This window comes from Amphiura filiformis, chromosome 3 (genome assembly GCF_039555335.1).
Source record: "Amphiura filiformis chromosome 3, Afil_fr2py, whole genome shotgun sequence".
In the NCBI taxonomy this organism is placed as follows: Eukaryota; Metazoa; Echinodermata; class Ophiuroidea; order Amphilepidida; family Amphiuridae; genus Amphiura; species Amphiura filiformis.
In genome coordinates this window covers 85,385,896-85,402,650 of record NC_092630.1, presented here as the reverse complement: position 1 = coordinate 85,402,650, position 16,755 = coordinate 85,385,896, and the positions used below count along the sequence as shown (strand labels likewise).

Genomic DNA, 16,755 nt, shown 5'->3' with positions numbered 1-16,755 from the left:
TAACAATGAGAGAACTTTCTTAAACCTCGTTGACTTGGGGATGATTTGAAATGACCGCCAATTATGACTGTTTGATATATATTGCCAGCAATGTGGAAAAAGAGACACATGTAAAAACGTAAAAAGCTATAATTTTGTTGAAGGAGCAAAGTTTAACAAACCATAACCCCGCTTCTGGATATCGTTTGAAGTCAAATGATATACCATTTTAAAGTTTATGATGTTTATTTTTAAACACGAAATAAAACAAAATTGACCGGGGGAGGAATTTACGGCTCATTCGCCGTGGACGGTCACATATGTCCTCCCATAGAACTGCATGTTAAATGGCCAATATAACCAGTGGGGTTTCTTTCAATTTACCTTGTTATTTCAACTTAAAATGGACAGCAACCCTTCCCGACATTTATTACTAATATTATTTCAACATTTTGAATAAAGAATAACAAAATTAAAATTTGACGGAAATCGTACATTAAGGCTTTAACAAAATCCATAGCCCATAAGCCCACCGGTAAAGCCCATTCCCTAAATAAAGTTATTTTATAAAGTTATTATTGAGGAATGTATTTGATATTCATGCATGGTACAATGTACGTGTACTGCTTTTCAGCCAAACCTCATCCGTGGACAGAGTGAAAAACGGGCACATGTCTTTAAAAGAGTATATCTTCAAAAGTTGTATGTCGATTTTGTTTCGGTTTATTAAAGCTAACGATTCAAGGTTTTTTTACATACCAAAATATATTTGATCTACTTTTCTAAAATAGGACAAAAAGAGGGCGCAATGAGGGTTCTGTTTTTTTGGGGGACACCCTGTATATATCTATTAGAAATTGTATTTCGTTGGAAAGAAAAACATTTGCTGGAAAGAAAACTAATTTTTGATAGCAAAATATGGGTGGGGGGTATGGGCTGTCAAACACTGCCAATGTTACACCTGCATACCACCGTTATACCTTTAAAGTTTAATTTGCAGTAAATTAGTGGATAATTAAATCTGGTCAACCAGAAAAACTCACATTTTGGTCAGATGGAATCACCGACGTTTCGGCCAAAACCTTTGGCCTTCAGCTGGGTGGATGATTTAGGGTCATCCGAGGTCAATCGATGAGGAAGTTGCTTGATGACCCGATCCCAACCATGTGACAGATTCACTCTAACGCCCCCGCTCCTGTTGAGTGACGGTTGTTCGGCTCGTACCCACACTGCTTCTTTGACTCCCCGTTCGTACCAACGGGGTTCACGATCCAAAATGACAACGTCGTCAGTGTCAAAACTGTGACCACTGCCCTTAAGGTGTTTGTAGACAGCTGAATCGTTGCCACTTGAACAATAAACTTCCATTTTTGGATTGCTTGGTTACTGTCAACCAAGATCGCACTCTCTCAGTATCTGTATTTCGCAAACCAACACATACTGATCAATATTTGCAGTTCAGCTCTAATCATCCATTGGTCCAGAAACTCGGTGTAGTGAATACTCTTTATCACAGGGCCGATACCATCATCACAAAGGACTCTGATAAGATCAATGAGCACCAACACTTGCGCCACGCCTTGAAAACGTGTGGTTACAAAGACTGGGCAATTGACAAGGCCCTAAATCGTGGTGAGAAAGACGCTAAACCAGCCAGCGAACCCACCGCGTCTTCTGGTACCAAGACTTTTGTCACCATCCCCTACCATGGGGATGTTTCAGAGAAATTAAAGAGGATCTACCGCGATCACGGCATCACTACACACTTCAAGCCAACCAATACCCTGCGGCAGTCGCTAGTACACCCAAAGGACAAACAGCCCAAGGGCCGTTTAAGTGGTGTTGTGTATGGTGTCCAGTGCGCTGAAGATCAGGGGTGCCAAGAACATTACATTGGTGAAACCGGCCAACCACTGCAGAGTCGCATGTCCCAACATAGACGCGCCAGTTCAAGTGGCAACGATTCAGCTGTCTACAAACACCTTAAGGGCAGTGGTCACAGTTTTGACACTGACGACGTTGTCATTTTGGATCGTGAACCCCGTTGGTACGAACGGGGAGTCAAAGAAGCAGTGTGGGTACGAGCCGAACAACCGTCACTCAACAGGAGCGGGGGCGTTAGAGTGAATCTGTCACATGGTTGGGATCGGGTCATCAAGCAACTTCCTCATCGATTGACCTCGGATGACCCTAAATCATCCACCCAGCTGAAGGCCAAAGGTTTTGGCCGAAACGTCGGTGATTCCATCTGACCAAAATGTGAGTTTTTCTGGTTGACCAGATTTAATTATCCACTAATTGATCAAATCCCAGATGACTGAAAGTATACACAGTGTTAATTTGCAGTACGTAATATCCCCTTGTCTCAATCAGATAGGGATGTTAGAGGAATCTGTTCTGGGGAAATAGATGAATGTTATTTTAGTATTAAAAGACTGCACTTATATAACTTTGGAAGTTCATGTTCTTATTATTTTCATATCGAATACTGAATATCGCAGATCATATCATACTTTGACCAAAATTAATCTGATTCAGTGCGCATTAATCCACATTAATATGATTCATAGCATGTGGTGAAGATATTTTAATTTACATTGTCGTATTAAATCATGGTAATAGTGTATTTATCTTAACAGTAAAACAATGCTAGCTGAATTACCGGAACAATATTTCCTGTGAGTTCTTTCCTTCTTAACATTTTTAATAACCTGGTTCAAAGGTTATGGTATATAAGCGGTCATATAAGTGTGTCATTTACAGCTTATTCAGAGCAATAAACACGTTCTCATTACATCAAAATGACATAACCATTACATAGTACAATTAATTACCACATCATTATACACGTAACACTAGACAACTTGCTTACATTGGAATTCTTGATTAACGACCGAAATAACAAAAGTTGTTCAGTATATACCTATAAAACTGCTACAGCGCTATTCGCCAGCGAAGTGGTTACATAACTCCTTGGCAAACTGGATCACGCACCTTTTGGAATAGTACATGCCATAGACTTTGTGTTGCGATCATTTCGATCGTGGTGTAGAACTCAAAAGCGTGATCCAGTTGACATAGTGATAATCGGATTACACGTAACACTTCGCTGGCGAATAGCCTTCTTTGGGCATTTTTATAGCATATAAGACAGGATATTCATTCGTGGAGTGCGCACAGTAGGTATAATCAACATTTTTTACTGTTTGAGATAAACTTCCTCGTTTCCTTTGTCCGTCAAATGTCACTCTGAAGGTTTAATTTCACTCCACATTTAACTTTTTAAATATGCCACTTCATTGCGTAGATTGCAGACCTGGACGATGCAGTCCGTTTACCAGTAACTTTGACTCGCATTCACTTCTACAAACAAATACGACTACCTTAAGGGGGTACTATACCCTTCGATAAATTTGTGACTATTTTTGCACTTTTCTCAAAAACTAATAACACACTGGTAACAAAAGTTATGTATATTATTGGGGCAAGGAATCCAATTACTAGACTGGAATTTCAGTGACTCAAGACGAGCGGTACGTTATTTATGATAAGAAATGAGGTACCGCTAGGATGTACCTCATTTCCTATCATATATACTGAACCACTTGTCTTGAGTCACTGAAATTTCAGTGTAGTAATTGGATTCCTTGCCCCAATAATATACAAAACTTTTGTTACTAGTGTGTTATTAGTTTTTGAGAAAAATACAAAAATAGTCAAATTTACCACAGGGGTGTAGTACCCCCTTAAGATTGATATTACATTAACAAATCAGTAATTATCAGGTAGGTGAAGGAGCTCGTACTTATCATGTTCATAAATGAACAAATAACGTGACACAAATATGACATATATAATTTGAAGTTAATCACATACACAATACAGTACTTGTTTACAGTAAATATACCGTATATGCCGAATTTTGAGCGCAGCGTTTATGTTCTATATATTAGTCTCGTTCAGCCTTCGTCACTAAACAAAATAATGAGAGAGCATAAGCCCGCTGAGAACGAGACTATGCACGGTGCATTTCCGACACATCTGGTTTTATACAATTTATATGCCAAGATACAATAGGCTACATCTGTTCAAACTACACCACGTTTAATGCCTGACAACAACATACGGAACATTTTACGGAACATTAGGCATAGATGTTTCTACGGACTAAAATTCGGTGGTTTTGTCGTGTGACACCTGTCGTAGTAAACAACAATGAAAGCACTATTTATTTGTGCATACATCACAGTAATATTTTTCATGAGTTACTACATAGCCCACATGTATAGCACCACGTCAAAATGTAGAGTGCAGAGTACGAGTACGTTATTTTTATGTACAGGCTCAAATTTTCTTTATGTATGTAGCCTAAGTGTATGGTATAAGCGCGTGTGTGAATTTTTAAGGATATAAAAAATAGTACAAATTCACCAAAGTTACCGAAATGGTGGATTACATACGGAATGATGAGGATTGAGCGGTTTCATCTAGCAAATAGATTATAGTTGAATTTCAAAATACTTGCTTGTATTTTCTGGTATCTATGAAGTACATTGTGTTTAAAATTGTGTTTTAATGATATGGCACATCTGTTAGCTATTGTTCGCCATAGAGTTCATTTTTATAAACATGTTTTAAAGATTTTATCTCGAAAATACTGTCTTTACTTAAATAGTGGACAAGTGACAAGGGATCACTTGCCGAAGAATGAATCTTTCAAATATTAAAGTGAAATTGGAACTAACGTGAAATTCCACGTTAACAATGAGTACTCTTTTAGTCGATATTTAGTGAATTGGAGAAAGCTCACCATAGGTATCTCATATCGCTCCAAAAAGAAATAATTCACTCATTTAAATTAAAGCTATAATACAGATTGTCTACATTACAAAATCAATATGACAATAAATCATCAGCTTTAAAAAAAATCATTTAAAAAGATCGTATATTATCGTAAAACTTGCATCATAATTATGCATCGGTGTATTTCCTTTGAACAGCATAACATAACAGTAATAAAAAAACGAAAATTAGTACTGACTATTTCATTATTAGCAATATTTTTGTAATCTTGAAATCAACATTATTGGCAAAATTAATTGGCATTTTTATTATCTAGTTAAACCCGCATTTTTATTACGAAGTCGATTAGAACCTTTGTGATACACATACTTTGAATTCAAAGTAAAAATAACAGTTATTGTTTCTTACTATATCATTTAACATAAAAGACAGATGACACACAAAATGCACGCCAGTCCAATAGAGACGTAGATTAAGGGTGGTCTTGCAGTGTTTTTACATCAACACTCTTGTAGCTGCTTAGGCTACGTTTTAGAGTAACGCAGATTTGAAAGTTCAATTTGAAGTATTACGGCATTTCCTCTAAGAGGGTTTGAAGATGGTAACTTGAGAACATAGGGCTGAGTTTTTTGTTGATAAGATCCTTATTTATTGCCTTAAAATACAATTTCTGCACGATTTGGTTACGGTAGGATTAACAAATTTCCACTTAGCCACGTATATTTATTCCGTGCACTTCAGATGAGCATACGATGAATAAATTAATTATTGTGTGACACTAAATCAAGGTGTTTGTTGTACCTACGTGTTGTCATACCCGCAGATGTGTTATTCGTTAATAATATTGTTTGACATTCTGATCCAACCAGATTAAAGGAGGATGTTATGAAAAATTGAGTTATTACCACCTACAAATTACCCAGTAACCTAAAGTAACTTTTGCAGAGAGCGTATTTTAAGCGTATTACTATTGAAAGGTACTTGTCTTTGATTGGCTGAGGCGAACTGATGTTGCCGAATGGAAATTTATGAATGTGAACTTTGCGTCGGACGCGTTGTTAGCTCCGACTTATCCTTAGGGTAAAATAGCACGAAATCAGCCCAGTACAGAGCATTTCTATTGAAGGATTATACAGCTTAATTCCATAAGCTGCTTAATACCTCAATGGTGTCTACTCTTTACACTAGCCATGAATATCTTACACCAAGTTATGAGCTTTTATAACATCAAATTGTTTTTGAATTTTATTGCCCTCTATTTGCCTGAAACTCGGTGATTGGACCATATCGTATATCCCATGGTACTTCACGAAGGCAGTAAGGGACAGTATCAAACAACAATTAACAGGACAGATTAGAAAACAAGGATGTATGTTTAAGGCATTTCTATTGGCTAACCTCTGCGGATATCATTGGAAATCAAGCAAAAAAAAAAAATAAAACAAACACAACACTCAGTAATGCATCTTTTGTGGTGGGGATAGTATGTTGTAACCTTTTTTTCAACAGTTCTCCAGAAAGATCGTTAAAAAGTAGCTTTTAAGCTCTTTTAGGTACATTGAAATTTGTAACAGCTGCTGTCAGCAGTACACACGGTTACTGCTGGATATGTTTGAAGCTGGCTCTTCAATACAATAATAAGCCTTCACAATTATGCTGTCGTCGAATTTATCACATTGAAGTACTTCTTATCGTCGAGGTGGTAGTCATGGTAGTAGAATGGTCCATAACATTACGAGAGAGTCTGCAAGTACAAAATTCATGTTTTCTAAACGTCAGCTTGAGTAACATCCCCTCTGCTCATAGTCCCGTGTGTTCCTTCCGGGGCAATGGTTCTACCGTTGGTAATACACGCTCTAGATGGTCTGCTGTAAGGATCAGCTGGACTACAAAACAATTTCTTTGCTGCTTTCCTAAAGGCTTTGTTCCTTGCGTAGTAAATAACAACATTAAGAAATCCAAATGAGACAATAAGAATTTCAGCTACAGCTATAAACCCGTAAGATAACATTTGTCTTTGAGTGTTGTCATACACAATTACGATTATAAATGGTAAACTTAAGAGAGCCATACATATTGACATAATAAAGAAGGTGAAGAATGCCCTTCTATTGGCTTTAACTGCATGCTGTTCCGTTGTACTTGCTTTGCTCGCCTTTCGTCGCTCTAATGTTCCTGCTAAACTTTTCAAACCTAAACTAATTTTACTCGTTTTTCTATCTATTTCCTTTTGAACTGGGCTGTCCTTTGAAACAGGACTTCTGCACGGAGAATCCATACTTGCTGCGCTTTTTAAACTATCTTGGCTATATTTTCTCTCTCTTTCCAGAGTTCCGAGGTTTATGGCTCTTGCTTGACTTACTATAGCCTTTGTATGACGTTTGGCTAATAGATATAATTTCAACCACAGAAGAAGTGTCAATAATACAGGTGAAACAAAGAATGCAGAACTTAAAATCGTCCCAGATATGTCCGGTTCATGTCCGCATGGATTTGAATTGCAAACGCCCAAGAATAAACTATAAGCTGTGTATCTGTTTGGTAATGAGTATGCCACGGCTGAGAATGTAACAGCTGACATCCACAGTAAAACAACGGTTATTCTAGCTCGAAAAGGTGTCACATAAACATGATACCATTTTAGTGGGTATGAAATTGCAAGATATCTTTCTAGGTTTAAAGCAAGAAGTTGAATTCCACTGGTATATGCAAATATAGTACCGGCAAATCCGTTGATCCAACACATTGTGTCTCCGAATGGCCAATTATGTAAGAAAGTAGAAACTGTCATGGGAATGTAGGAGAAAAATATACCAAAGATATCACATACCGTGAAAGATATCATGAATATTTTAGTCACTTTTTGAAGACTTCTGTCTCTTACTCTAGGTAATACCACTAAGCAAAGGGTGTTGGAGACAAAGCTAAGTGTTACAACCACTGTTAGAAACACTCCCTTAGTGACAATTGCAGCTGTAGTTGGCTCGTCGGTAATATTGTATTCGTCCTTAATACATGTCGTCGTCGTGTCATTCATTTTTCCGCTGTCGTTGAAATCCAGTTTTACAGAAGTGTCGTGATCTGGAATCAAATACAAAGAATCGAAAAAATAGTGTTAATTGGTGTCCGCAAATTCGACACTATTTATATTGTGTACACGTAGGGTATACAAGAGACATGGAATGATAATTGCAACACTATCATGTACAGGGTGGATTTCTCTTGTGCTTACGACGTAGACGCATGGTAACTCAAATATCTTAAATTACGATGGGTTTGATTAATTTTTATAATGAACATTTTGCGATTTATAACAGGAACCGCCGATAAATTACGATGAGGGCAGACAGTTCGTAATAAAGAATTGCTAAAGTTTAATAAAAGGTACCAGAATGAAATCCACCTCTGACCATTTCGTGAAATGTATTAACATGATGAAGGGCTGACACTTTCACAGTAAGGGGCATTCGGTGAGCGCATTCGGTGAAAATATATATAAAAAAATATGGGGTCACTGGGTGAGCGCTTGATTTTTGGCATTCGGTGAGAATAAAAAATGTACAAAATATGGGGTAAAGGGGAGAGGGACGGGCCGTTTAGACCTATATCATGTCAATTAGGTGGGTGGGAACATTACCTTTAAAAAATGGTCTCTAGGTGTCATCCAAAGTCATACAGAAGTCTCGAATATTGAATATCTAGTCAATGGCTTCAAATGCCTTTGTTATTTCAAAACAAGCATGTAATCAGAGTTACAGTTATAAAAGCCTTTGGGTGACAGATCGAATATGTAACAATAGGGGGTCTATGGGTGACAGAGCAATGTGTTAAAAATGGGATCTATCTTTGGGTGACAGCGATGGTGAAAAAGGGGTCTTATAATAGCCCTACATACGCGTCACGGTCGCTTCCATTTGAACCCTTCGCTCAGTCAGTTTTGCCGATGCCTTATAACATTTGTATAAGCAGTGAAAGCCTGAAGCCCGGGCCTGAATCACAAAGGCGTGGCGAATCAACAATTGACCTCCCAGTCCGCGCCGCGCCAAATGTCCTTGAGTTTAAGAAATATTACGTTTTATAGCCAACGGAGAAACACTTCATTGATCATGTTGATAAAGCTCGTAAAAACAACACACTTGCAAACAATGTCCAAAACCGGGATCTAAAGTAAATACTAAAACAAGTAGTCATATGAAGCCGCGGTAAGCTATCTTCATATGTTTAGTTGTGGCGTTAAAATACCCAAACAAATAAGTTTCCGACGATACGGTTCTTTCAGGGACACCCTGTACATCTATTGCCAGTATGACTTAAGAACAAATCAGACATGCCTGCTGCGTTTAAGTTTTGAATGGGCTATTCCAGTTGAAATCCGTACACCCCCTATGGAAGACATGACCTTAATACCACCAAATGAGTGCGAATTTGAAATATGGTTAACTACCTGAATTTGAATTCTACACCCCTTGTGTGGTGTGTGGGAGATTGAGGTCGTGTCTTCCATGGTGTGGGGTGGATTTCAACTGGAATAACCTTATACGTACAGATTAATGGTACTTCACAGCAGCCCCTTGACTTATTTATTCTTTGTTCGTTTTGAACGCATTCATATCCGACGTTAATTACTTAATTTGAAACACGCGTAACCACCTTCTTGAGTTTCTTATGCTGTAAGATGTCGTTATTCGTAAAATTAATTTTGGAATATTATAAGCACTTCACACTTGCATCCGTTGCTACGCATACTGAAATGGGATACCGCATTCTGTATGTAAATATTAAACAGTAGTGTCTACTGTCTTTATTAATTTATGATATTGTCGATATATAACTAATTCAGCTCACGTGCAAATAATTTGGCAGCACATGAATGCCATTTGGTTATAAGAAGCAGGTCGCCGAAAATCAAACCTTCACAAGCTGCTTTCTAACGCACATAATTGTCATATAGAATAAAGAGTTTTGTAGCCATATTAAAAGCTATTTCTCTCGATTGGTTTGGTTTAGTTATGATTGTGGGCCCAAAACTGGGTCGAAGTTCTCAGCGTTATCTTGTTGTGATTTTGTGTAATTACTGCAAATGTGGATGTACATGAATTTATTTTCAAATCACAATTATATTTCTAATAGCATTAAGCTTGCTTCTAATTTCCGTCATTCGTGATAATAATAATTATAATAATATGCTGTTGACCTTGTCGGTTTTCCGATTACATCATATTCTGAAAGAATCATTTGCTGAAAATAAATATTGAAGCAACCCTTAACATACATAGACTATTATGGTTTCCAGCCATGATATTGTAAGTAATGTATGGCCGACAATAACCAACTACTTGACCGCATCTATACAAGAGGTCGACTACGTAAGGCTTTTCCGTTTGCAACAAACCATACAACCCACTGGAACAAATACATGCAAATAATTTCCGCTGACCATGGTAGGTGGCTATGATCATTGGCATGATGATTATGACTCTTACTTCCATGATCAATAGGTTCGAACATGTTGAATGGAATAATAAAATGAATCTTCAAAATGATGTTTAATAATCTATTAATTTGCTTCTATTTGTTAATTTTGCATGTTTGTTTTTATAAATATTATTCAAAACGGCAAATCTAGTGACTAATAACACTTTTCACTTACATCTACCATACTTACACTTAAATGAATAGCAAACATGTTTCATAAATTTGAAATTACCGACACTAAAAATCCCCGTGATCAGCAACGTTTCAATACAATAAAGCATCCGTTTGTATAGTTAGTTCAAAAGCGATTGTTTTATCAAACTTTCCACAAGAGTTCCAACACAACACAAACTATCACACAACTGATATCACGGTAGAATTGGACAATTGGCAGGAAACAGGGTTGATAAATACTTCCCTTGACATTTCTCAAAACAAGATAAAAGTTATCTACTCAGGCTTTAATCTAATGGAGCTGTGAAATAATTATCAAAATGTGCTGGTACGATCATCATGATACGGCAAATCCAGTCAGATTAATCAGTAAAATACTGATGCAAACTGAAAGTCTATTAACGTGCTTGAATGATGAGTTGGAGTTCTGAAGCTTTTAAGGATTATTTTGGATTTTCCCAAGAATGTTTAAATTGCTTTTCCACCACGAACTTGTGGCAATATTGATAAGCGTCCATTCATCAGACTCACTGAAATTTGTCTTGACAGAACGAATCAACAGTTGATGAATTTGATTCCAAGGAAAATGTCTAGAATTAGCAGAATGCGTCCCGCATGCAATCCAATATTTTCAATCATTCAAGCCTAGTAAAGTAATTATAGTTCTTACATGTCACAAACTTAGCAACTACCAATCACTTAAAGTGATTATTATAGCTCTAACATTTCCTGATCTGTTAAATGCGATCAGTCACCGTGTTCGTCATTATTCAATTTGAAATATTGTACCATCGCAGTGCTAAAAATGACAAGACCAGATAAATTCGTGTCTAGTGTGTTTGTGGATGTGAGTGTAGGTTGTTTGGGTGGGATGGGAGGGGGTTGTGGAGGTAGGGTGTGCGCACCATATGTGCATGACCCGTCAATTAAGTCAACTAACTTCATAAATATGTTAACATACCTGTAAAAATTTAACAAACTTCCTGCAAGATGTTGATAGTGCTGTTGCAGAACATGAATCCAAGATTTTCCAACAGAAACAGATTAGATCCTATAGCCCATGTCATTGTAAAACATTTTCACTTTTCGCTTTAAAGTCTCAATGAATGTATATTCCATCCAGAAACTAAATTAGAATCGACTTGTTTTCAGCATACCAATCACCAATATGGGTGAAAATGTTCTTCCAGAGACATAACGGAAGCTTGCTCACCACTCGTTATCACTTTCTCATCAAACGAATTGACTAGTCCATATGGATGGAACGTGCGGCAGCATTTACAGGCAATACAGCGATGCACAATCCTGATATCCTTTCATTGGTATCTCAGTTTATTCTACTCAGTAGGAACCAGTCGTGAATTACGCATGTGCACACCAACAACACGTGCCAGATTGTCAATACACAGATAATAGTTGGATTGGTTGAAATTGTGGAAATTACATTGTAACACCATATTCCTCACTGTCACTGTGATACGGCTTTAACACTGAAATCTATAATTATTTAAACCGTTTTCAGAATGAAAATCTGTGGACAGTGCAACTTGATCTATGGTATAATATCTTGGGGAATACTTGTAAATCCTATTTGGACAAACTTGTCAAGCTTCAGAAGTGGGAAGTAAGGACAATTTCTAATAGTCACTACAGAAGTCAAACTGTACCCATTTTTACCAAATACAATGTTTTAACCATAACTGATATGTGTACTTTTGAATTGGGTGTTTTCATGTATAGATACTCCGTGAACGAGCTACCTTCCTCATTCAAATATTACTTTAAGAAACGGTCTGATACCCAAAACTATTGGACACGACACTGTAACCACTACAACTTAACCAAAAACAATACATTTCTTGAGTACCGTCCTTTGTTTTGTTCCGTTGTTGTTTTATCTGCCTTTGTTTTGATATTTATTGTTTTTATTCGCATAGGGTAAGGCTGTTTTACAGACTTCTTTGGCCTTTGATCTTATTATTTGTTGGAATTTAGTTTTTTTTTGACTGATTTTGATGTATTTTGTTAATATTTACTGATTTTGATGTAGATGTATGTATGTATTTGATATGGAAATAAAAATGATGAATGAATGTGCCCTATATATAATACTAAATCGTCGGTCGCAACACATAGTGGCGTAGAGTGATTTCCCAAATTCAATTTCAAATGAAATCGGGCAGCAGAGAGATAACAGTGGAGGAGTATCGACTCCGTTACTAGTAGCATATCCTTCAAAAATGTTTTGCTCGGAGACGTATTTTGTCCTTCACGTACGCCACTATGTGTTGCGACCGACGAAATAATGTTTAAAAAAACCACTTACTCACGCGCACCCCTCCTAGTATACGGTCGAATCCAACCAAAAGTGTCCACGGGCCAAAAATAAAAGTGCGAAATAAAAATGTCTCCACAATTTTTTCCTTTTGCCCATTGATTGATGACATATTGGCCTTATAGGAACCAAAAGTGCCATTACTAATCTTGAAAAATAAATCCAGGACGTGTGATAGTAAATGTGATATCAAAACCCAATGTTACCTACGAATACCACTAGGATGCTTTCAATATCGCAATACTAATCAACCTAAAACAAATGGAATATTCCCATTAACGCTTTTTTTTTGTAATGTAGACAACAGGGTGTCAGGAAAATGCTAGCTCAACCAGAAAATATTTGTTTTATTTTTATAACGCGATCAATATGATCTTAGTCAATTTATGCTAGTTTATTTTTTATATTTTTTTTTAGGTCATTTTCTGTATTTTATTTATCAAATGAGTATGTATCAATTTACACATTGTATAAGAACGAGTAGGATATATGTTTTCAAGAATATTAGGAATTATAAGCATACACCTAACGCTTTATACAATGAAAAGGTGAACAAACCCGGGTATTCGTAGGTAACATGAGCGATTTAACAATATCTATATTGAGTTTAGAGGTTTAAAGTTTGCTATTATGGTAATGAATTAATAAAATGGTAATTTTAGATCTCTTTCAGATGGTACGTCCAAATGAATAAATGCTATTACCTTAGATCAACATTTTTTGATGCTTTTAGCAAGATTTTGACCACTTCATTTTGATATACAAGTAGTTAATCAGCAATTTTACATAATAAATAATTGTTGAATGAATCCGTATATGGGTAATAATAGTGTCCTGGGGTAACGCTTAAAGTTTTTGACAATTAATTTCCATTGATAGCGACACTTCATTACACATGTCATGTATTATGCTGTATTCGTAAGTAACATGTCAGTATTTGTAGGTAAGAATTAGACTTTTGGTGGATATCCCAATCAAAACTTCATTTTATAAAGCACTTTGAATGTACCATTTTCTTTATGTGCGTTTATTGATACTTTAGACCCTATCATGTATTAATAATGTCGGTTCACAGCGGTTGAAAGAGTATTGAAGTAAGAAACAAAGGCACTAAAGTGACTTTAATTTGCTTAATTGCACACAACTCGCTTAAAACCGTTATTGCAGACTTGTGAAGTCCATCTTGGAGTCAGTTACGTCTTGTGGCCTTTCGTTTGAGGGCAACTACAATTAGCTTTATACCAGGGTCCATCATTATGTTGTCTAGATCATGAGACAATGAGAACAGTCGTTTTTTCCATGGTATTCGTAGGTAACCTTAGCGAAAACGTCAAAAGTTACCTTCGAATAAATCAATTTGGACACAAATTACTCAGACACCAGAAGGTCGGTAAACATTTAAAATGAAGCACACATGACAGTTGACAAATCTATGTATTTATCCCCTTCTAATCTTCTTTGAATCTGATTTTTCTTTCAAATGAGCAGACCGTCGTCTATTTCATTACATATTTTTCAACAATTAAGCCGTATTCAGTTTTGCATGATGGTCATGTATTTGAATTCGCAACTTTCATTGACATATGATTTGATAGCAAACATACAGGCCTTCGTTATGTACCAATATGGGCATTGGCATGAATGGCGGTGTTTCACAATACTGTCATGATGTCAAATTGTATTCGTAGGTAACATTCGCTTACCGAAATTTACCTACGAATACTTGCTTTTATTGTTGACATCTCAGAAATATTTAAACGCAGGCTATTGAAACTTGGTAGAAATAAAGAGTGTATTACCCTGCACCTATTGCTTAACTATTGTTTACTATTCTCTCACTTTGTGGAAATCACACAGCTTTTAACATGTATTCGGAGGTAATGCATATTTTTACCAAACCTACCTTTGTGCCATTTAGAATTTCTGGCAGCTAAACACAATAATAAAGATGCCTGAATGCAATGCATTTCAGTATTGGACATATCAAAGCTTGTATCAATTGTGCATTTATTAGTATTTCCATTTTTTAAAGATATATCTAAAAAAAAAAAAAATTGTATTCGTAGGTAATGTAAAAAAATACCACTAAAAAAATGATCACAAAAAATTCATAATTATGTACAAATATGTGAAAAATTGAACAGGCAATCTTTGAATACACGCCTTTCAAGAAATCAATTTAGATTCAATCCAATGACTTCTTTTCATAACTGATTTAGACGTTTTTAAAAATACTTTGAGAAATATTTTGAAAAAATGGGTAAAAATAGCATGTTTTGGGGTCTCTGTGTCTAAGTTTTTCACAGAAGGGGGTCTTATTATATATGGCGCGAAGCGTATGATCAAGGCGAATAAACACAATACAAAAATGAATGCCAATTGATTAATACTTTTAAGTTATGGCCCTGAACATGCCGTGTACACTTTTCGTTGGATTCGACCATACATACACCCAATTCCCCCATCATACCACACACACCGTGTCACAAAAGCTGAATTTCTAATTTTCCTTTGACGGATTACAAGTGAATCCAGTATTAAATGAAAATTCCAATATCACTTCTATTAAAAAAATCTGCTAATAGGATGGATTATAAAAGGTGCTTTATAAATCCCATTGTTTATGTTTAGCACCACAAAGACACCCCACATCCACCAACCCAAATATATATTCCATATCTGAGATTTGCTTCTAGTCCACAAGGTTTCCAAACTTCGGTGTCCGTCGTCATCAGACGGAGCTGAGTCTATTATTCAAAGGAGTGTCTTGACCATATGACATTTCAATCGCTAAAAAGGCTGCATGTATAGTAAGAAATAACATCGCCCAATGTGCCCCGATTGTTGTTGTTCGGAAATTTGAAACGCATGGACGTTTCAGTTTGTATCAAATGTACTGCTGTAATATTAGTAGCTTCGAGCTTTCGTTCTTTTTAAATGTGCACTTCTTTTTGTCTCATCTTTCTGGTTCGATGAAAGATGATTTGATAATAGTTGAGGTGCAAAGAAGGGCATATTTCAATGATGGAGGTGGTAACCACTTCCCAAGTTTTGAAAAGGACCTGGAATATAAGCTATGAAAATGACCCGATATTTTTGTCAAAAAGGTATTTGTATTTCAAGTCAATATTTTCAGTTAACAAAACCAAACCGCACCCTCGTTAATGATAGAAACATTTCTTTCTTAAGTAATTACGCGGCACTAATTAAAGTGATCGCACAAACACAATTCTTGTCTCGTGAGGGTAATATTCTGTATGTTTTAACTAAAGCAGTTATTTAATCACAAAGCTAGATCCATCTAGGTGCTTAACCATGTTAACCGGTTTTTTTAGGAGTAAGAGTCCACGGTTTCTTTTTTTCTTTTTAATGTATTCTTTACACCGACCACCAAGAAGTTACGCTTTGTTTTTAATTTTCGAGATATTAATTTCAAAAAGACGCAAAATATGCATCGACGTTTCATGTTGGTTAATTTAATAGCTAAATATTAATAGCTTCGTTCTGTACAGTGTTTAAGGACTTTTTTTGTCATATCTTTCTGGCTAGATGAAAGATAATTTGACAATGTTGACGTTGAGGTGCAACGAAACGCATTTCAATGGTGGAGGTTCTCCCAATTAACAGGTTATTATAAAATGGAAAGATGGCTATTTTTGTCAAATAAATATTGTCAATTTACACGATCATATGATGACTTTTCTTTCTAGAACAATTACGCGACATTATACAGGAATTGTACAGACGCATTTATTATCTAGTGGAGGCAATAAGCTGCAATATAATTTATTCTGGATCAACATTCTAAAAAAAATCAAATCGGTTAGAGCATCACATGTTAATTAACCAGTTCATCGTTCCTCATAATTAACACGACCATATATTCCAAATTATTTGAAAGAAACGCGTCTTTATTGAGCAATTATGCGACATAAATTAAAACGACAGACACATTTCGTGTCTCGTGAGAGTGATATCCTGTATTCTGG

General features: G+C 36.2%; 1 protein-coding gene across 2 annotated transcripts in view; it reads right to left on the bottom strand.

Moving 5' to 3' along the window:
- Positions 1-2,537: 2,537 nt before the first annotated feature.
- Positions 2,538-16,755, bottom strand: part of LOC140149296 (beta-3 adrenergic receptor-like) — a 53,973-nt gene continuing 39,755 nt past the window's right edge. The window contains exons 1-2 of one of the 2 annotated variants that reach the window (XM_072171560.1): positions 11,393-11,717; positions 2,538-7,863 (exon numbers count right to left, since the gene is read on the bottom strand). In XM_072171560.1, coding sequence (XP_072027661.1) covers positions 6,551-7,819 — 1,269 coding nt within the window. In that variant the 5' untranslated portion in view covers positions 7,820-7,863; positions 11,393-11,717 and the 3' untranslated portion in view covers positions 2,538-6,550. Of the gene's footprint in view, positions 7,864-11,392; positions 11,718-16,755 lie in introns of those variants that run through there. The other variant, XM_072171561.1, reaches the window with a different exon arrangement.